Here is a 21597-nt window from a genome sequence, read left to right on the forward strand (position 1 = left end):
GCCGCGGAGCGGCTGGGCCCGTGAGCCATGGCTGCTGGGCCTGCGCGTCCGGAGCCTGTGCTCTGCAACGGGAGAGGCCACAGCAGAGGAAGGCCCGCATACCACAAAAAAAAATAAAAATAAAAAAAAAATAAAACAGATGATATCAGGACACCTGGGAGCCACTCTGGATGAATCACTATGAAACTCTCTCTCCTTTTTCGCACCCACTGGTAGGCACAGATCTGTGGTAGGCACAGATGTTCGTGAAATGCACAGGTGTGATGGTACCATGTATTTAAATGCACCATGTCTTTGCTATAGTCAACACACCTAAGGCCATGAAAATAGAGGCCTCTGCAATCCAGAAGGTATTCATGGATTACTTTCAGATTTTTAGCACTGCATCCTCACCGTATGAAATGTTTTACCAATTTTCCTCCATCATGGATGCACTCTCCTCCCAGATATGTACTGTAAGGCTATTCATTTTGCAAAAGGACTTGTGGTGGCTCAGAAAAGCAGAGATGGCTTCATGTCACCCAGCCAGTCAGTGGAGAAACAAGAACAGAACCCAGGGCTCCTGCATGCCCCAGTTTCGAAAACACGTTCTTTTTCTGCCACAGCCATTAGCAAATATCACAGGTATTCCTTCTGTACTAAATGGTATTTGTAACTCAAAGTGTGTGTTCTTAAAAACCCTCCTTGAAACCAGCTGGAAATTTGTCGCGAAGCAAATGAATGCATGGCGAAGGAGCCCTTTTCTAATGTTTTTCAGGAGGAAACTCTGGGTGGCATCCGCCATTGTTCATTGAGACACCCTCACAATACCAAATGCATAATTCACCTGCGACTCTGTGGAATTGTGTGATGAGGAAGTAATGCTTCCTGCTGTTCCTTTAGATCGTATAGATGTCTTTACCACACGGAAAATCCAACCAACAACGTGGAGTACAAAAGCCTCTTTTACGTCAGTGACTTGGCCGCAACAGTCGAGAGCTCGCTAGCAACTTCAGATGGTATTCAGAGCTCATGGGCCATGGGCAGGGCCACCATGCTTCCTCCTCAAGGCCTGACCGGAGGGAAGATACCTACAGACTTCGAGGAGGCGGTCACAGTGTCCAGCTTGCAACAAACAGTACAGGGAGAGCCCGCACAGGGAACGATGCAGAGATTTCTCAAAAGCTCAGCGAAGCAGGAGGAAAGAACACATCTGAGGAGAAGCGTATATATTTAGATACATGTCGAGCTCTAAGTGACGGTATGGAAATCGGGTGAGGATAACGATGGCGGATCAAGAACAGAACGAGCAGCCACACTTCAAAGCGCACGGTTATTCTAAAATTGTCCCCCAGCAGCGGGAGTCTCTGAACCAACACACCCAGTGAGTTTCTTACCCGTTTTTTTCCTTTTCTTTTCACCTCTTCCCATGCAGTGGAAGAAAATCCTGGCTCCGGGTAAAGCTGTATTTTTAATAACATTAAGGCAGTAGGTTCTTCTCTTCGGACAGACACTCTTGCACCCACTCCAAACTCCCCCACAGGAATATTGCTAGTGACGCTGGGCTCAGGTGTAGGGTGTAAACCTCCAAGAAACAGAAGGATCAGGCAGTGAAATCCAGGCTCACCTTTCACTGGCTTAGCAGCTCTAGGTCATCAGGTACGTCAGGTGTTTTTTGCACAAGTCTCTCACTGATCTTCACCATGACCTTATGACATGAGATGTGTTACTTCCCATTTTACAGATGGGGAAACCAAGGGAGCACCTGGAAAACAGGCAACTTCTCAGCGCCCCGGAGCGTGCTTGTGAGCCTCCTCGTAACCCTTGGGGACTCTCAATTAAGCAGTCCTCTGGTTCCTCATTCATAAAACGGAGACAGTGATACCCACGACTTCATAGGGTGCGGTGCAAACAGGAGAGCGGTATGTAAAGTACAGAGTCTGGCACGGGGTGGGGGTGCTTTAAGGGCCTCAGTTCCACAGCAATTAAAATCTACATCATATATTTTGCACTAAACGACAAATTGCCTTTTAGTGTTTATGGAGTGTTCTCTGCAGATGACAGAATTTGATCTCCTTCACTGGACTGCAGGACGGAGTGGAACGAGCATCTCTTAACACTGCTCTAAACAGATGTAACTGACATTCAGCCCAGCTCCAGGCACGTGGCAGGTGTTCGGCAGCTAGTTTGTGACTGACTGATTCTGGGCAAAGCCAACTGCACTGCCCCTTCTGGCAACAACCATGGCTGCTGGGCCTGCGCGTCCGGAGCCTGTGCTCTGCAACGGGAGAGGCCACAGCAGAGGAAGGCCCGCATACCACAAAAAAAAATAAAAATAAAAAAAAAATAAAACAGATGATATCAGGACACCTGGGAGCCACTCTGGATGAATCACTATGAAACTCTCTCTCCTTTTTCGCACCCACTGGTAGGCACAGATCTGTGGTAGGCACAGATGTTCGTGAAATGCACAGGTGTGATGGTACCATGTATTTAAATGCACCATGTCTTTGCTATAGTCAACACACCTAAGGCCATGAAAATAGAGGCCTCTGCAATCCAGAAGGTATTCATGGATTACTTTCAGATTTTTAGCACTGCATCCTCACCGTATGAAATGTTTTACCAATTTTCCTCCATCATGGATGCACTCTCCTCCCAGATATGTACTGTAAGGCTATTCATTTTGCAAAAGGACTTGTGGTGGCTCAGAAAAGCAGAGATGGCTTCATGTCACCCAGCCAGTCAGTGGAGAAACAAGAACAGAACCCAGGGCTCCTGCATGCCCCAGTTTCGAAAACACGTTCTTTTTCTGCCACAGCCATTAGCAAATATCACAGGTATTCCTTCTGTACTAAATGGTATTTGTAACTCAAAGTGTGTGTTCTTAAAAACCCTCCTTGAAACCAGCTGGAAATTTGTCGCGAAGCAAATGAATGCATGGCGAAGGAGCCCTTTTCTAATGTTTTTCAGGAGGAAACTCTGGGTGGCATCCGCCATTGTTCATTGAGACACCCTCACAATACCAAATGCATAATTCACCTGCGACTCTGTGGAATTGTGTGATGAGGAAGTAATGCTTCCTGCTGTTCCTTTAGATCGTATAGATGTCTTTACCACACGGAAAATCCAACCAACAACGTGGAGTACAAAAGCCTCTTTTACGTCAGTGACTTGGCCGTAACAGTCGAGAGCTCGCTAGCAACTTCAGATGGTATTCAGAGCTCATGGGCCATGGGCAGGGCCACCATGCTTCCTCCTCAAGGCCTGACCGGAGGGAAGATACCTACAGACTTCGAGGAGGCGGTCACAGTGTCCAGCTTGCAACAAACAGTACAGGGAGAGCCCGCACAGGGAACGATGCAGAGATTTCTCAAAAGCTCAGCGAAGCAGGAGGAAAGAACACATCTGAGGAGAAGCGTATATATTTAGATACATGTCGAGCTCTAAGTGACGGTATGGAAATCGGGTGAGGATAACGATGGCGGATCAAGAACAGAACGAGCAGCCACACTTCAAAGCGCACGGTTATTCTAAAATTGTCCCCCAGCAGCGGGAGTCTCTGAACCAACACACCCAGTGAGTTTCTTACCCGTTTTTTTCCTTTTCTTTTCACCTCTTCCCATGCAGTGGAAGAAAATCCTGGCTCCGGGTAAAGCTGTATTTTTAATAACATTAAGGCAGTAGGTTCTTCTCTTCGGACAGACACTCTTGCACCCACTCCAAACTCCCCCACAGGAATATTGCTAGTGACGCTGGGCTCAGGTGTAGGGTGTAAACCTCCAAGAAACAGAAGGATCAGGCAGTGAAATCCAGGCTCACCTTTCACTGGCTTAGCAGCTCTAGGTCATCAGGTACGTCAGGTGTTTTTTGCACAAGTCTCTCACTGATCTTCACCATGACCTTATGACATGAGATGTGTTACTTCCCATTTTACAGATGGGGAAACCAAGGGAGCACCTGGAAAACAGGCAACTTCTCAGCGCCCCGGAGCGTGCTTGTGAGCCTCCTCGTAACCCTTGGGGACTCTCAATTAAGCAGTCCTCTGGTTCCTCATTCATAAAACGGAGACAGTGATACCCACGACTTCATAGGGTGCGGTGCAAACAGGAGAGCGGTATGTAAAGTACAGAGTCTGGCACGGGGTGGGGGTGCTTTAAGGGCCTCAGTTCCACAGCAATTAAAATCTACATCATATATTTTGCACTAAACGACAAATTGCCTTTTAGTGTTTATGGAGTGTTCTCTGCAGATGACAGAATTTGATCTCCTTCACTGGACTGCAGGACGGAGTGGAACGAGCATCTCTTAACACTGCTCTAAACAGATGTAACTGACATTCAGCCCAGCTCCAGGCACGTGGCAGGTGTTCGGCAGCTAGTTTGTGACTGACTGATTCTGGGCAAAGCCAACTGCACTGCCCCTTCTGGCAACAACCGGCTGGCTTACTCTGTAGGTGAGGATGGCTGCCATGGGCAGGGAGGGGACTGATCGAGGGGCTTGGATTCAGCTCAGAGGCAGGGCTCGACCCAAATAACACACCAAGTCACCCCCATTTTGTCAGATAACAAGGCACACAGAATGGTCACAAATCAACTTGCGACGAAAAGGCACATCAGAGCAAATTTAATTTCCAAAGTTTAGAGGCTTTCCTGGCAACCATTCTGGGGTCCATTTCCTCTTAAAGGTTTTTTCAACCTCACTTCCAGCTTTGAGCAAGGTCCCTGGGTAACCGATTGGTGGTTGTGATCACCCCCATCATTCATGATGCTCTCCCAAACGCCCCTCCCTACCTGACACTGCCACCGCTGCCCTTTTCTCCCTGTTACCTTGTTTTCTTTCTCTTGATTGTACTTCTAACCACCCGATCTACAGTACGTATGTATCGGTCGATTGGTTGGCTCCCCCCCCCACTATCTGTGAGGGGTCTGTCTCAAACTTCTTAACTTGCATGGATGTTTGGAGTTTATTTCATAACCGATGAGGGCATCTGAGTTTTCTTGGGGACTTCCGGCTCAGCTGGGCACAGAGTGTCTGCCCAAGACTCAGTATGAAAAATGATAAGGGTCTGTGACATAGAAAAGGTACCTGCCATTGAACCACTATGCGTCTCGGCCTCTTGAGGGTCGTGGCCAGTGTGCAGCACCATGAACAGAAGCACTTAAGACTCGATTCATTCGCTTAAATAGCTCATTTGAGTGCCTGTGCGTGCAAGGTAATGGGCCACGCTCTGGGGACTCAAAATAAAATGATGGCCTCTGCTGGGACTTCCCCGGCGTTCCAGTGGTTAAGACTCCACACTCCCAAAGCAGGGGGCCCGGGTTCAATCCCTGGTCAGGGAACTAGATCCCGCATGCCACAACTAAGAGCCCGCGTGCCGCAACTAAAAGATTCCGCATGCCACAACCAAAGATCCCGCGCGTCGCAACAAAGACCCGGCACAGGCAAATAAATAATTTTTTAAAAAATATGATATGCCCTTAAAAAAAAAAAAAGATGGCCTCTGCCTTCAAGAAGCTGATGGTCCTTATATGTGGAATCTAAAATATGACATAAATGAACCTAGCTACGAAACAGAAACAGACTCACAGACATAGAGAACAGACTTGTGGTTGCCAAGGGGGTGGGGGTGGGAGAAGCATGGATGGGGAGTTTGGGATTAGCAGATGCAAACCACTACATATAGAATGGATAAACAACAAGGTTCTACTGTAGCACAGGGAACTATATTCAATATCCTGGGATAAACCATAATGGAAAAGAATAAAAGAATATGTATATACATATGGAACTAAATCACTTTGCCGTACAGCAGAAATTAACACAACACTGTAAATCAACTATAGTTCAATAAAAAAAAAAAAAAGAAGTGGATGGTCTTGGGGGGGATGGAAAGTCAGACAGTTACAATCAAGTATGATCAGCTCTGAACTAAAGAGTACCCAAAGATGTGAACAGAAAGGAGGCTCCTTAGCCAGGCAGGAAAAGTTAGGAAAATTCACGTTTTCAAGGATGAGTAGGAATTAGCCAAGTGAATGGAATAAAGAGGAGGTCAGGTGAAAATAAGTGGAGGAGGACATTCCAGGAAGGAGGATTAGCAAGGCCTGGAGGGTGAGAGCAGGACCCTGTGCAGACAGGGCCTTCAGGACAGCTACAGCGCAGGACGCAGCAGGAAGAAGGGGGGAGGAGTGACCCCGAGAGGGAGAGGGGCCCAAATATCAGCTTTCCACGCTGAGCTTGAATCTACTCTGTGCAGGCAGAGCAGACAGCCACTGGAGGGTCTGAAGCAGGAACCAGGTGAGATAAAGGCTTCGCATTTGTACCTTTTCTATGTCTATAGATTGCACCCAGAGCCCTGCCCCATCTCTCAGATAGGGAAGGCAGCTTGGCATAAATGCATTCCCACCATGAGAGAAAACCAACCAGCAGCACGTTCCTTATTGATGAGGGATAGCAGCTGCTGCCTATGACTCCATGCTTTGTGTTGTCAAGTAGAAAACACCAATGTGGTAACTCTTCCCCTCTGGATTTTATTAGCAGGTTGGAATTGTTCATTTGAAATTCAGTTCCTACTGTTTCAACTGAACACATTACATTTACATCTGGAAAAGATTATGGTCCTACTACCTATGGGAAGGAAAACTGGAAACCCAGGAGGCTACCTTTTCTGCTCCCTACCAACCCTTCATGTGCAAGAAAATACCAAGGACGCACAGGAAACCAAATGGTATGTCCACACGTTGGCAAACACCAAAAATACGTAGGCGTCAGCCAAGATCTTGTGGTCTGTTGTTCAAATACAGCGTCTCAGCAACATCCAAAATGTTTCTAAATCTGTATTGTACTCCTTAATTTTAACACCCATGTGTCAACCCAAGGACACTTAATACATATTTCTTGGACTCAGACTCAACTCGATGGTCAAAATACTATCTTGTAAAGTGATTCAATATTCTCCTGGATTCACTAGTGTTTTATAAATGGTTTGTCTCATCATAACAAATATTGTATCTACTATATGTTAGTTATTTGACAGATACCAAGACCATCAGAGCTCACATTTCGAGAGCTCTCCGGTTCTTAGGGGAGATTATTGAAACACACGTGAAAATGAGTGTGTGCTCAAAGAACAGAGCCAACGCCCACGGGCATTTCTACCTGTTATGAGCGGACAGCCTGCAAGACACTGTGGGTCTGGAGTCAGAAAAAAGATCCAAATCTTGACTTACTGCCTGAAACCACTGTCATGATTATCTACAGAACACAACTTTCATTTTACATTTATAGGACATCCACTCTAGAAAGTGATGGCCAGAATATAATATGCCAGGTGTTTAGAACAGAAAGATGAGCAGTGGGTAGGACAAAAACCCTGTCCCCGATGAGCTCCCTTTCTGGTAGTATCCTGGAGTTGGCAGAACGGACCACGTGTGCCCCGGGGAGGTCGGCCACGGCACCGTGGGGTTTCAGAGGAGGGAGAGCTGACTCACGTCGGACATCATGGGAAACACCATGGAAGCGAAACGTGCACCTGGCTTTGAAGGACAAGCAGGGTCTGGACATGTGGAAGCAGAGGAAGGGAGGGGCAGCTGGGGGATGGGCGTGGAGAATGCTGAGTGGGAATTTGTTTTTAATAGGCCAGGTAGAGCTGCTAGAGGTTCTCGAACAGGAGAATGATATGACTCTCAACCTTGCTGAGAGTGGACTGAAGGGAGCAGTGTGCAGGTGGGGTGGCTATGGTAATGGCTTGGGTGAGAGACGGGGAGGGGAGGGGAGGGGAGGGGTGGGGTGGGTGTGAGAGGAAGTAAGGAGACGGAAACCACAGGACTGAGTAGGCAACTGGTGGGATGTGGGTCCAAGGAGACCTGGATACGCAGTGCATTCTAGCTGGGTACCAAGAGCCCTGGCAGAGGGGCAGGCCCGGGAGGAAGTTAATGAGTTCCATTTTAGAACCTCTGCGGTGGAGGCTGAGTGGGACATCCAGGCAGAGAGAGTGAAGAGCTGATGGAAAAGACGGTCTGGGGCTTAACCTGATTATGGCTGGACGTGGAGATTGTGGTGGCATCCTCAGAAAAGTGAGAGTTGGCTCCGTGTGTCCGTGAAGGGGGAGAGCGCAGAGGAGAGGACTGAGGACCAGACTGGGGTCTACAGGATGGCAGCTGTCGGCGAAAACAGGGTAAAGAGAAGGTATCATCAGAGAGGCCAGCGGAGAGCCTGAAACATACAGTAGGACCCAAACCACGGGAGGAGAGCTTCCCCGGGAGGAAGGTCAGCAGTGTTAAATGCCACGGACAAAAAAAGAAGGATGAGGCAGGAGCAGAGGCCGTGGACTTTTGTCTGGAGTCGCTATCCACCTCTGTAAAAGCCATTTCATTAGCGCGCTAGGGCCAAAGTCACACTGCAAAGGATTCCAGAGAGGGCAGGCAGGAGGCGGCGGCAGCAGGTGTAAACAAGGGAGGAATGACTCTTTCCCGGAGAGAATGTCTCTGGGGTTAGCCAGCAGGTCACTTCATGAGTGGTTTCAATGAAATGCTGAAGGCAGAACACAGACTCTAGCAGTTTGAGAAGAGAACGAGTGGTGAGGAAGAATAAGTTGGGAGTATTGGTTCTTTTCAAGAGATTTGGAGGCTATAAGATTGCAACTGCGGGAAACACTGCAGAAGTTCTTACCCAAGAATGTTTTCATATTCAAAACACAGAGCACTTTCCCAGGGTTCACAGCGCTCCCTTTTCTAGACTCTCCAAGAGAACAATAACACATCTGAGAACTAAGATTTAGGGAGACCGTGTGACATCGTAGACAGAGCTGTGGAGTTAGGCCGACTCCACCCTCCTCCAACCCTGCCAGCTAGTAACTGTGACCTTTCTTAAGACTATTTTCCTCCTTCCAAAAACAGCAGGAAGCTGGTTATGGAAGTTCCTATTTTATGGAATTGCTGTGTGGATTAAACCAATGTTCGTAAAGTATTTAACAGACATGCAATAAATGATAGTTATCATTAATTTAAAATATATACTGGGGCTTCCCTGGTGGCGCAGTGGTTGAGAGTCCGCCTGCCAATGCAGGGGACACGGGTTCGTGCCCTGGTCCGGGAAGATCCCACATGCCGCGGAGTGGCTGGGCCCGTGAGCCATGGCCGCTGAGCCTGTGCTTCCGGAGCCTGTGCCCCGCAACGGGAGAGGCCACAGCAGTGAGAGGCCCGCGTACCGCAAAAAAAAATAAAAATAAAAATAAAATAAAATAAAATAAAATATATACTGATTAATGCCAATGATGATGATGTCTAACTTTGGGACTTATCACTGCATTACACCCACTGATTAGGACATCAAGTGCAAAGGAGTTTCTTGTGTGGGTGGTTTCCATTAAGCCCCAAAGTCCGAAGAAATTTACATCAACGGGACTCCAGATTAAGCACCACTTTCCAAATACTGAATTATTTTAGACTCCCAAGAAACAGTTCATGATGTTAAGAGATTTCATTCAGCTTCCAAGGCAAGATGTGAAAGTTTTTTTCCTTTTCCATTAAAAAAAAAATCCTCATCAATCTCTGGTTGTTGACAAATTATCATAAATTGACAAGAAATTTGCTTGTACTATACTACTTTAATACTAAGATTTCTATAGTAATTTAGAATGTGAAAGCATTTTCGTATGTTATCTCATTTTATCCACAAAATAACCCCAAAATGTAGGCATCGTTATTGTCTTACGTATAAGAAGTTGTGGAAGGTCAATGATTTATCTCCGCCCACACGTGTGAGACGGAGGCAGTCAGGCCCTCTCTGCCTGAGGCTGCACATGCTGGATGGTCCATGGCCTCCAATGTGGGTGGTACTTTCTGGAGTTGGACCTCAAACTCAGGTGTCCAACATCCCCGAGCAGACTCTTAAGGAAAGATGATCTATACAAATAACTGGTTTTGGAAAGATCATTCGCTCCTCATTTTCACTAGCTCCAGCTGGGTTAAAATGGGTCCTCCTGGCATCTGCTCAATCAAAACGCACCCAGCGATACACAGGAAGAGTCATGCTCCGCGCCAGTACTGCAGTGTGACTCTAAAATTACACTGGACAAAAAATCGTCCCGAGTTGGGGAAGAGGTTCCACGGAACCCTCGCATGCTTCACCGGAGTGGGAGTGCCTGAGGGGAGCCATGGCCACCAGAAGCCCTGGAGCAGGACCTCTCGTGTCTCACATGCTGCTGACCTATTGCTGTTAATCACCTTCACACCGCTTCGGGACACAGGAAGCCCAGAGGCCACAGGAGAGATGCTCTACCTGGTCCACAGCCCCACAGGGGCTGCGGGGGTGGGGCTGGTCTCCGTGCTGCTTAACTTTATATGGCTTTACGTCACCAGCTCAAGCACGGTCATCTCCTTTTACTGGGATGATGATGATTAGTATAAAAACCACCAATTTACTCAGTATGTTATGAAAGCTGTTTTCTCATACACTGTTTTTGCCATCTCGCCATTTAGAAATGGTAATTAATTAAATAAATAAAATCTTAAACCTGCCCTTGACTTAACACAGAACCACCATGCCTCCATCCTGTAGTTCTCAAACACTCTTTTCTGCCCTGGCAACACACAGTGGGTGGACATCTATGTAGCCTACGTTCTTCCCTAGGGATACTGTGATTTAGATAGTATCCCAGAAAATTAGAGAAGGCAGAAATGTAGTGAAAAGTACTGGGATAGAGGCACATAATAATGAAGCCACTGAAAGAAAATGAAGAGAAAAAAAAATTCTATCCTGTATTTTAACATTGAACTTAATCATTTTTTAGACAATTGTTTTTTTCCAGTCTTTCATTATATAGGTAACATGACCAAGATGCAAAAGTATACTGTAAATGTATCAGCAAAAATGGTCTTATTTTATTGTTAACAATATATAGAAATTACTGATTTTAATGTGTTAGTTGGGAAGTTTACTTACACTTTACTGCCTGCCTTTAATTGAGTTATCACAATTGTTCCTTCTAACAGACATGCTGGTGGCATTATTCTTGTTTGCATGCAAGTTAGATGTGGATTTCTTCATCTTTCCTTCTCTGTATTCCTAATTAAAAACTTACCCACGGGCAACATTTTAAAATACTATTAAATCAGAGTAACAGGAAAATCACAACTCACAAGTACAATATAATAATCTGTGATACCGCAGCTATTAACTCTAGCTCCTCACTCCATTTATTCACTGTTAGCTTTGGGACAGACAAGGTAAACACTGCAGCTATCTGCAACTTCTACCACCTTGGCTGTGACCCCATGCCTGTCTCTTTCACTCAAGAAAAGTACCTTGGTGGTCCAGTGGTTAGGACCCTGTGCCTCCAGTTCAGGGGGCCTGGGTTCAATCCCTGGTTGGGGAACTAAGATCCTGCAAGCTGGCATTGCAGCCCAAATAGAAATGAAATATAATAAAATATAATAAAATAAGAAAAAAAAAAGAAAAGTACCTTGGAATACTTATAAGTAAACTGATGTTATAGAGGGATAAATCGGAATAAGCTCAAATTTATTTTTAAAAATAAATTGATAATTTCAAAAAGATACATGCACCCCTATGTTCATAGCAGCACTATTCACAATAGCCAAGACATGGAAGCAACCTAAATGTCCATCAACAGATGAATGGATAAAGAAGATGTGGTATATTTATACAGTGGAATACTATTCAGCCATAAAAAAAGAATGAAATAATGCCATTTGCAGCAACATGGATGCAACTAGAGATCATCAAACTAAGTGAAGTAAGTCAGAAAGAGAAAGACAAATACCAAATCACTTATATGTGGAAGCTAAAACACGACACAGGGACCTCCCTGGCAGTCCAGTGGTTAAAACTCTGTGCTTCCAATGCAGGGGATACAGGTTCGATCCCTGGTTGGGGAACTAAGATCCCACATGCCGTGCACAGTGTGGCCAAAAAGTACACAAAAAAATAAAATTTAAAAAACAAAACAAAAAAAATACAACACAAATGAACTTATCTACAAAACAGAAACAGATTCACAGACATAGAGAACAGACCTGTGGTTGCCAAGGGGCAGGGCGTTGGGGGAGGGACGGAGTGGGAGGTTGGGGTCAGCAGACGTAAGCTGTTATATACAAAACGGATAAACAAGATCCTACTGCACAGCAAAGGGAACTATATTCAATAACCTGTGATAAACCATAGTGGAAAAGAATATAAAAAAAGAATGTATATCTATGCATAAGTGAATCACTCTGCTGTACAGCAGAAATTAATGCAACCTTGTAAATCAACCATAATTCAATATAAAAAAAAACTAATCAGATTTGTGGTTAATAAAGATAACCTTGAAAACAGATTGGGAAAGCTTGAGATTAGAGGCAGGAAGACCGGTGGAAATCAGAGGAAGTGCAAGGTGAGGGTTATTCAGGGTTAGGGTCTGGCAGGTTGGAAACCAGAGAAGGACAAAGGAGGCAGAGACACGAGGATGCAGGAAAAAGCCCCTTTGAAATGGCCAAGCCTAGGATCTGGGTTGGCTAGACAAGGGATCGGTAGTGGTCTGAGAGAATTTACGGGTTTGAGATGCTGGAAGTAGAGTGGCTATGGTGAGTCCAGCCACAGAAGAAGGGTGGTGGAACACAGTCAGGAAGCCGTGAATCTCTCTAGCTGAAGAAACCAAACATTCACTGAGTCATGACCACTGAGTCTAGTATACTGAAATTCCAGAGCACGATGGTCATGGCTGGGGTAAAAAGGCAGGCTGTGAGCCTGGCACTGAGTTCACCGAGGAAGCTGAAGGAACATTCCAGAAGATAAGAAGGAAATAAGCAGAGAGCAGACACTTGAAAAGTGAAGGAAGCAAAAATGTTCTCAACAGGTAGCAGCAAGTAAGGACTGTACTCACTCTTCTTCTTGGCTGCTTGGAGGAAAGGGATTAGTCGCTTTGGTCACAGAGAGTTGAGAGGGAGATGGCGTTGCCATGGTGGGGGGGGGGCAAAGCTAGTTAGCTGGAGGAGGGAGGTGTGACCAAGGAAACGTGCAACATCATGGTGCACACAGCACAATTCCATTGGCTTTTTCCAAGCATCGTGTGACACAGCTGAGCTCGCAGTCACTAAAATTCCCAGGCTTTTTCACACATAAATTACTGTTTTGTCTATCTGTTTTCCTTGTGTGTGGTTTATTCTGCCGCCCTAATTCACATCAAGAAATATTTATTGAATGGCCTGCCAAGTGCTAAGACTCTGAAATAGTCCTTGACCTCAGAGAGCACACAGTTTAGTTTTGGAGACAGATATGATAACCGACAATTATAAGAATATTTGGCAAGTCTAGTGATGGAAGTGAATACAAAGGTCAGAAGCTACCCAACATGTTTTATATTTATTCCCTAACAAAATCTCATTTTCAGCTCATTACTCTGAACAGTCTAGACAGTCTGTAATCTTGATTTTGTCATTTAACTATGGACCATTTGCCAGTATTTCAAATGTCTTAAGTCTTAAGCAGTAGGAAAAGAGACTTTACTTAAGTAATTTTTTAGAAGGTGAATGAGCCTTTAAAGTGAAATAAACGAGTGAAATTTTGATTGGCAAAACCTCAAAGGCCTTATATAATTCTGAGACTCCCATCTTAAACACATATATCACATTCACACAAAAATTCTTGAAGCCTTTAAGGACTCAATGTTTATGATTTGAAGGGGAATCATTTTTGTTGGTTTGTTTTGAGATACGGACCCTCACATTTTAAAACTATGGTGAGTCAAACAGTGATAGAATCTTCCAAGTAAAGACAAAAACATGAAAAAAAAGTAGTTTGTATATTGTGGTCCCAGTTTTGGAAAAAAATTAAAATAACAAAACAGAGCCTGTTTGTATATGCAAAGAAGAAACATCTAGATGATTCTACAGCGGACTGTTATTAAATTCTTTTGGGTGCAGAGAGGCTGGCATTATGGGTGACCCTCACATTTTATGTTATGTATTGCCATAAAGCTGTTCTTTAATCCTAAGTAGGTATTACTCTTGTCATCAGGAGGAAAAATCTATGCAGACATCTTCAAAAGGGATAACTACCTCCCATGACTAGTTTTAATGCACATTCATTCTTGAAGACTTACAGGTATCAGCATCAGGCACCCATAGCTCAAAAGTACCCTCCCACTTCCAAAGGGGACAGGGACCTCGCTGCTGGTCTTCCTTGTTTAGCCCAGCTTCTTAACAATGAGAAGACCTCTTCCTGGTGTTAATTACCCCTACAGTTTGGTTCTATCTACCTCCCCTCATCTCGCCAACTATCCTCCGAATAACTTCCCTACAGACCCTCCACTCTAGCCAGACTGGTCTTCTTGCTGTCCCAGGATCCCTTCTTTAAGTTTGGTCACTTCTGATACTCCTCCCACCTGGAATAGACTTCGATCTGCCCATAAAAAAAATCCTACTCGCCCTTCAAGGCCCAGCCTGAGTCCCACCTCTTCCAAGAAGCCCTCCAGGACTCATCAATTGCTTCTCTTCTCCATGGCTGCAGCCAATAAAATCCAAATGCAAAATTTCTCATTTGTTATATTCTGCTCTTCTAACTAACTCTACGTATTTATTAACTTCAGCTCTAAATATCAATCAACAATAAAATTTAGCTTTATTTTCCTTTGGAAGATTCCAGGGCCCCCAGACATGTAAGAATAGGTTTTATCTTCTCCACTCTGGCTCATTTATGGATGTGTGTTTCTGCTGCGACTCTTTGATGAAAATGGCCCAAAGGTTAAGGGCATAAGCTTTGGGTTCAGACAAGGTCCACCACATATATGTTTTATGACTTTGGGACTCATCATTTCAGTCTCAGTTTCCTTCTCTATAAAATGAGACTAATAATAATTTGTAACTCTGATTCATCAGACATATTAAATCTGGTGGCAAAATTAAGGCAGTCAGCCGAAGTAAATAAAAATTATGATTAATTTCACCATTTCAGAATTAAACCAAGAGACGACAGCCAGAAACCTTATAATAAACCAGAATGGATGACTTTCAAACTGATCGTGGGGAAAAAAATAACTAGGAGTGCTAAAAATCAAGGACTACAGGAAAGGTTGAGAAGGTCATCCTGTGTTGCTCGATGGGGTGATCACGGCAGCTTTGGTGGAGGGCTCACAGCACATGAACATAAAAGATGACAGAGGAGGTGACTTCCATGAGGCAGGTAAGAATATTTTGTGTCCCTGAGGAAGCTGGAGAGCCTAGCCCTGGAATGACTTCTCCAAGAGCAGTGTACAGGTAAATAAAAGCTTAGCTGGGCCCTGTACTCTTAACCAAACACCTCTTTTGAGTTGATCCTGATTACCACGAAACTACTTACAAAACAGAGGAGCCCCCTCTGGCAGGAACGCGTCCCTTCCTGGGCATAAACAGCAAGGGACTGACTTCAGTAAAAGGCAAGCAGATCCAACTTACCTGAACCTTTCGTGTCAGTTTGGCCAGTCTTTATCTTGCCGTTTTTGTTTAAGTACCACCACTGGAATTTTTCTGTAGGATATTATTTAGGACTATGAATGAATTAAGAAAATGCGTACATCATTTGGACATGCTGGGCCACACCATCAAAACTCATATAATTTATTTTAAAAAATAAATAATAGTTGCTTCAAGAAGGTTATTTCGGGCAACTTCTCATCTCGGCTCTTAAAAACAATTCTTTCTCACATGCCCATCTTGCCCGGGACATACCCTCTGCTCCAGCAAAGCTGCCCCACCATATCTACCTCTGAATCATGGCTCACACACACACTAGTCCTTCCAAATCCAATACCCTTCCCTCTGCTTGAATAAAATCCTCTAGTGCAGAACAGTATTTGGAAGAGAGGAGAGGACCTATGAATCATAAGAAGTCTCAAAAGAGTTTAAGGGATTTTATATTCAATAAAATTGCACTAAAATATCTAGCTCTGGTTCCGGGGTGGGGGTGGGGGTGGGGAAATCAAGGTGGGAAATGATAAAGACAAAAAAAAAAATCTTCCTTTCGAAAAAGACCCGAAATAATTTTAGATGATTTGACTAACAATTGAATATATTTTCTGCCAAAGAATAAAGTAAATTTCTTCTTCCTTTTAGATACTTCCCACAACTGAGGTTCTGGAGGACTTTAAGGTAATCTCCAACCAAGAAATGCAAAAGTCAGCTGTGGAATTATGAAGCAATTTCTGGTGTTGCTAGGAACTAGCTCTGAATGAGCTGGGTAGTATATGCTTGTATTTCTGAGGAACAAATGTTTTTCTTGGCATGGGAAGAGGGAGATGGGCGAGTTGACTGAGTTCCCAGGACATGGAAAGCTTATATTTGAAATGTTTTTCAATCCTTGGCACATGAAACTGTGGCGAATTCAGAAAGTCACAGAAATCTCAGGCAGGTGGGTTTCTTGGGAAGGGTCTATCACATGATATTCGACTTCAGGGTGGTGATAATTTCGGAGGCTCCCTATTTGCTGATGAGGGCAAGGTCTATAATTTAACTGCTGAAGACTTTTGGATGTCTAATAGAAGATGCGGAATCATCTGTACCACTCTGCACCACTGGAGTTACAGGTTTCTTAAGTCTTTATAGTAGAAATGCCACTCTTCATAATAAGCACTAAAATAAACTCTAGATCAGATTTTAATGTAGAAATTCTGAAGTCAAAAAAGGGAAGGTTAGTATTCTCTGGCCAGATAATTTTGGGGCCAGCAGAACCTATTAAAAAATAACGGTCAAGGGCTTTCCTGGTGGCGCAGTGGTTAAGAATCCTCCTGCCAATGCCGGGGACACGGGTTCGAGCCCTGGTCCAGGAAGATACCACATGCCGCGGAGCAACTAAGCCCGTGCGCCACAACTACTGAGCCTGCGCTCTAGAGCTCGCGGGCCACAACTACTGAAGCCTGTGCGCCTAGAGCCCGTGCTCTACAACAAGAGAAGCCACTGCAATGAGAAGCCCACGCAGCACAACGAAGAGTAGCCCCTGTTCGCCGCAACCAGAGAAAGCCCACGCACAGCAACAAAGACCCAATGCAGCCAAAAATAAATAAATTAAAAATAAATTAAAAAAAATAAATAAATGACCGCCAAGCCACTGAAATTATGCCTTGTATCCCACGTGCTATAAACGATGTAGATCTTTGTATTTCACAATTATCCACTCAGGAGTCATTTTTAAAGAACCACTCTTCTTTCTTTCACCCCAAGAGAAATCTGACTGCAACTGGAACCTGTGTGGAAGGGTCTGATGCCCTAGCAACTAATTGGATCCTCTTAAAGGTTGAATTTTATGTCTGACCTATTTAGAAATCTGAAAAGCTTCTCTTCAAAAAGCAGGCATCTCAGATCTTAATTTTTAAGTGTCAAGTATTGTTGCAGTCAAGGTTAAACGAATTGATAGTTTGGCGCCAGACTCAATACAATTCTTAGAGAAGATTTTCTTTCAAGCAAAGTGTAATTCACACACTAACAGTTTTAAAGCTCTACTTAATGCCCTACATTTCATATATGAAACAAAGAATATATTTAGGTCAAGTTATATTTTAAGTGACATCTAGAAATCGTCTGTATGTTAAATATAAAGGTCTATAATGACATTTATTAAAGACAGGATTAATTTCATGGGTATTGCTGTAATTTTTTCCACCAGTCATCTATGGCAGGGTTCAGCAACATACAACCCATGGGCCAAATCCAGCCTCCCCTGCTTTTGCACATAAAGTTTTATTGGAACACAGCCATGTCCATCTGTTTACATATTGTCTACGGCTGCTTTCAAATTACAGTGGCACTGTTGAGTGGTTCTACCAGAGACTCTATAGCCCACAAAGCTGAAAGTATTTTTGATCTGGCCCTTTACAGAAAAAGTTTGCCAATCCTTGATTTATGGCTTGTAGAAATTAACCACTACAAGTCTCCTCTAACCCACATATTATGTTAAAAGGCTGGTGGGCAAACTTTTCAGGGAGAGTAAAAGATTTCTACTAATCTGTGAGTTTTGTTGGTCAGTTTCACTCTATAGCTTCTCTGAACTGGATTTAACAGCAACCAAACACTATGTTTTTTGACATAGATGCAGAGAACAGGCTAGTCCATTCCAGGGTCAAATGATTACGTGCGCTTGCTCCAAGGCGCTCTGCTACCAGGTAACCACACTGGTAATGCCCATCTCCCCAGCGCCACCACACTTCCTGTCTCCTCCTGAGTACTGGAAAGGCTTACACCCTGCCTCAAACTTCAGTTTCCCACTTCCACAGAAGGTCTTGTTATCCAGGGAACAATGATAAAGTTGAAAACACTCTTTGTCAAGGAAGATCATTTCCTCTTGGCAGACTGATGTGTCAGAAAGTTTCTCTTAGAGCAATCCCTAAGGTTTCATCTTTGGATTGTCTGTCTTTTGAACCTGCCTCTTAAATGGAAATGAAATAAACTTACCGTTGTACAGCTTGGTTCTGTGGAGTTAGTCAGACATACTAGGAGACTCGGTACAATGAACTGAATTGGAAACTGCGATGCCTCCAAGAAACTGTTGGTCAGTTAAAAGAAGGCAGTATTTAATAAGTATCTACCTAACTATTCCCATTGGAAAATTAGGGGACAGAACCAAAAGCATATCCACAAGTACAAATGAACACCAAGATCATCCATCAATCGACGAGAAATCAGAGTAGGGCTGGGGCTGGTAAATGTCAGTCTTTAGAAGAAGTTAAAGTCAGAGACTGGTAGACAGAAGCAGACAAGGAAGAAATCCTTCCAAGCTCCCAGCAGAGCTTCAGATGCACAGAAGTGGAAATGAAGGCGGAAGATGCTGGGGACAGCAAGTACAGAGATGGGTGATTTGTTGGAGAGACCACTCAGGATGGAGAATGTGCGACTGAGTGGTGAATTCTGAATGCAATGCAGAGGACTTGGATTTTGACATGAGAAGTGCCTGTGGTTTTTTGATGAGAGATGCCTTGATAAAAATAGTGCTTATCAAGTATTATTCTAGAGTTTAGAACCGAGAAGCCAAATGAAAAGTTTTAACAGAAAATCCTTCTCTTAAAAAAAAAAAATCACAAAGCTCCTTACATTTTTCAACCAATTCATACTAGCAAAGACTTCTCTGTTGGGTGAACTACAATGAGATCTATCTTACAAGGCGAAGGATTTCATGACCAAAAGTTCTTGGTGTTTTCCCTAGGCTGCCATTAGGGCACAGACTAAAAAACTACCTAATTCTCACACACCTTATTTATTTTGCACCTCGTCTTCGTGTCTGATTTTTGTTTTAAGCGTACCACGCCAGCTACTTCCTAAAGCAGGCCATTCTGTACAGCATAACTGGACAGAGAGAAGAAATAAAATCAGCTATTCTTTAGGGGAAATGCAAGGGAGGAAAAAGATGGAACGTCACCAGTGGCCTGACTTCTTACAAAGGATAGAGCTGAATTTTAAATTACATATCCACTGCTCAGGCATGGTGGAGCTACTCAGGCCTCAACGAAGCTCATAAAGAAACTACACTGCTCTAGTTTCTTTCTTGTTTTATAGATGTATGTATATGTGTGTTTTTCTGTACTGAAAGCACAGACTCGGAAAAAGCCTGAAAAAACCCAGTCCTCTATTTTGTATGGCAGAAAGAACCCAGTAAACACAAACACAGCAGAGCACTTCCTCTTGTTGACAACCTTATGATTTCCCCTTAATGCACTGTTTAGAACAGCAATTACGTGTCATTTCCCATTATCTCATACACAGAATCAGCACTGCTTTTCTTTCCAACTGCCAATCATGAAGAACATATAGAGGATCCACGTGCTGGTGAGACATGTCAAGACTGACAGCCCAGAGCCTAAGAGCTCTGTTTATGTCCAGAACAGGTGTGCGGCCAGGGTGATCACCCTGGCTTCCTTCTCCCCTCCACAGTCTCACATCTGCCTTCCCAGCCTCCCTCCCTTATAGGGCTCCCCTCTGCACTGGGAGGGAGAGCAGCTAGGGAAGAACCTTCCTGTTCAGCCCGTTTCCTTCTGCCGGAGAAGGCTGCCTCGCTCTCAAGACTGCAAGCATTTGACCACTGCAAACAGCAGCGAGCATGTCCAGTCGTTTTACTCACATCCCTCACTAGGGGATCAGAAAGCCAAGGACACACTGGTGATTTCCCTGGTTTTATGGATCTCTACTCCCCCGCAGGCCTGCAACACATTTTTGGTTCTTGTGTTCAGAGCGCCCTGGCATCTGCAGTGTGGGAAACCTTAACTGAGTGAGGGCCAATGGCCCTACAGCTTCCCCCTATTAAAATGTGCAACTGGATTTCACATGCGTGTTTCAAACACCATTCAAGGCGTGATTTACAGGCTACTGTCTAGCCCCACAGCTGTTTTTTCGTCCCCCAGACGTAGCCACTTCTAGGAATCCACCGCTCAGCTCCCTAGCAGACAGCCTTCCCATTTTCAACCTCTTCCATCATTCTTGGGCAAAACCTTGCAACACCTATATCAGAAGGATTCAAGGAAATATCTTTGGAACGGACACGCTATTAATTTTTCTTTCCACACTATCCATTCATGAGAACAGCCCATTTGATGCCTTCTTTCTGTTTACCCCACCTTAAACCTTTGGGTTTACCTCACCCAAATTAAACAAATCACTGCTGACCCACTGATCCAGGTTATTTATATACATTAAAAACAGCACAGGTCCACTGAGTTCTGTGTAGGCCTCACTAAAGAGTTGCCACCCAGAGCTTTCACATTCATTATGGTCTTTCTTTAGAAGAAGAAAGAAAAACACTTCTATATGTTGCCAAATTATCTCCCTGTGGCTCAAGAGACTATCAGTGTTATGCAGAGAGTTACTCAACATCATTATCATCATGTTTCTGCGACCACCCTCCTCCCAAGGTCCTAACCTAGTCTAGCTTCCAAGAGCCTGAAATCAGCCCCAAAAAGGTTAGGCTTCGGGCTTAGGGCTGTGGTTAGTTCAATACCATGCTGATAATACCCTCTACACATCTGATTTTAAGGTGCTGGGTGGCCAGAATGGCACTGTATCCATTTATCATTCTTCTCTGTGTTGCACACCTCCTAGCAGAAAGTACAGACTCAGGAAGTTGACTGAACTCTTTTTCAGCCTACACAGAGGAAGGCAAGCCATGCAGTGAGCAGTCTGCGGGATTCCCTTGTCCTGAGACTAAGACCCACCTTCCAAGGCGGGGGAGGACAAAGGGAAAAGAAGGTACAACATGGAGAGAAATGTCCCAGGAAAAGCCTTTTCTGGGAACGGTGTTTGGATGTGTCAATTTCACCCAAATGGTTCCACAAGTGTGGCTTCCATGATGCTTTCAGATGAAAGCAATTCATTGACAATCATGTGAAACAAGACCTTACAATTTACATCAAATTCTATTTTGCCTTTTGTTGCAATATACCAATCCCTTACAATGAACAGAATCTCAAGGTGCAAAAGGGGACATCTTCTGTGGCCTTTCACATGTGCTCCCCCCATCTCCTCCCCACCCCTCACTCTGAGACTCTTAAGTTTTCCTGGAAAACAACAACAAACACAGGCTAAACTGCCACACAACAGCTGAGGAGACAGCGCGCTCACTTCATTCATTACAAGCCACCGTCGTCACAAGGCTTCACTGTTA

At 44.3% G+C, this 21597-nt stretch overlaps 1 protein-coding gene across 14 annotated transcripts in view; it reads right to left on the reverse strand.

The window, feature by feature from the left end:
• Positions 1-21597, reverse strand: part of ZNF462 (zinc finger protein 462) — a 161923-nt gene that overhangs the window by 61778 nt on the left and 78548 nt on the right. The window contains exons 8-9 of one of the 14 annotated variants that reach the window (XM_028493712.2): positions 3572-3759; positions 3028-3387 (exon numbers count right to left, since the gene is read on the reverse strand). The exons of 12 other annotated variants lie outside the window; for them this stretch is intronic. In XM_028493712.2, the coding sequence (XP_028349513.1) occupies positions 3361-3387; positions 3572-3759 (215 nt within the window). In that variant the 3' untranslated portion in view covers positions 3028-3360. Of the gene's footprint in view, positions 1-3027; positions 3388-3571; positions 3760-7040; positions 8139-21597 lie in introns of those variants that run through there. One more of the 14 variants, XM_028493714.2, reaches the window with a different exon arrangement.

Source organism: Physeter macrocephalus, chromosome 9 (genome assembly GCF_002837175.3).
Source record: "Physeter macrocephalus isolate SW-GA chromosome 9, ASM283717v5, whole genome shotgun sequence".
Taxonomy (NCBI): Eukaryota; Metazoa; Chordata; class Mammalia; order Artiodactyla; family Physeteridae; genus Physeter; species Physeter macrocephalus.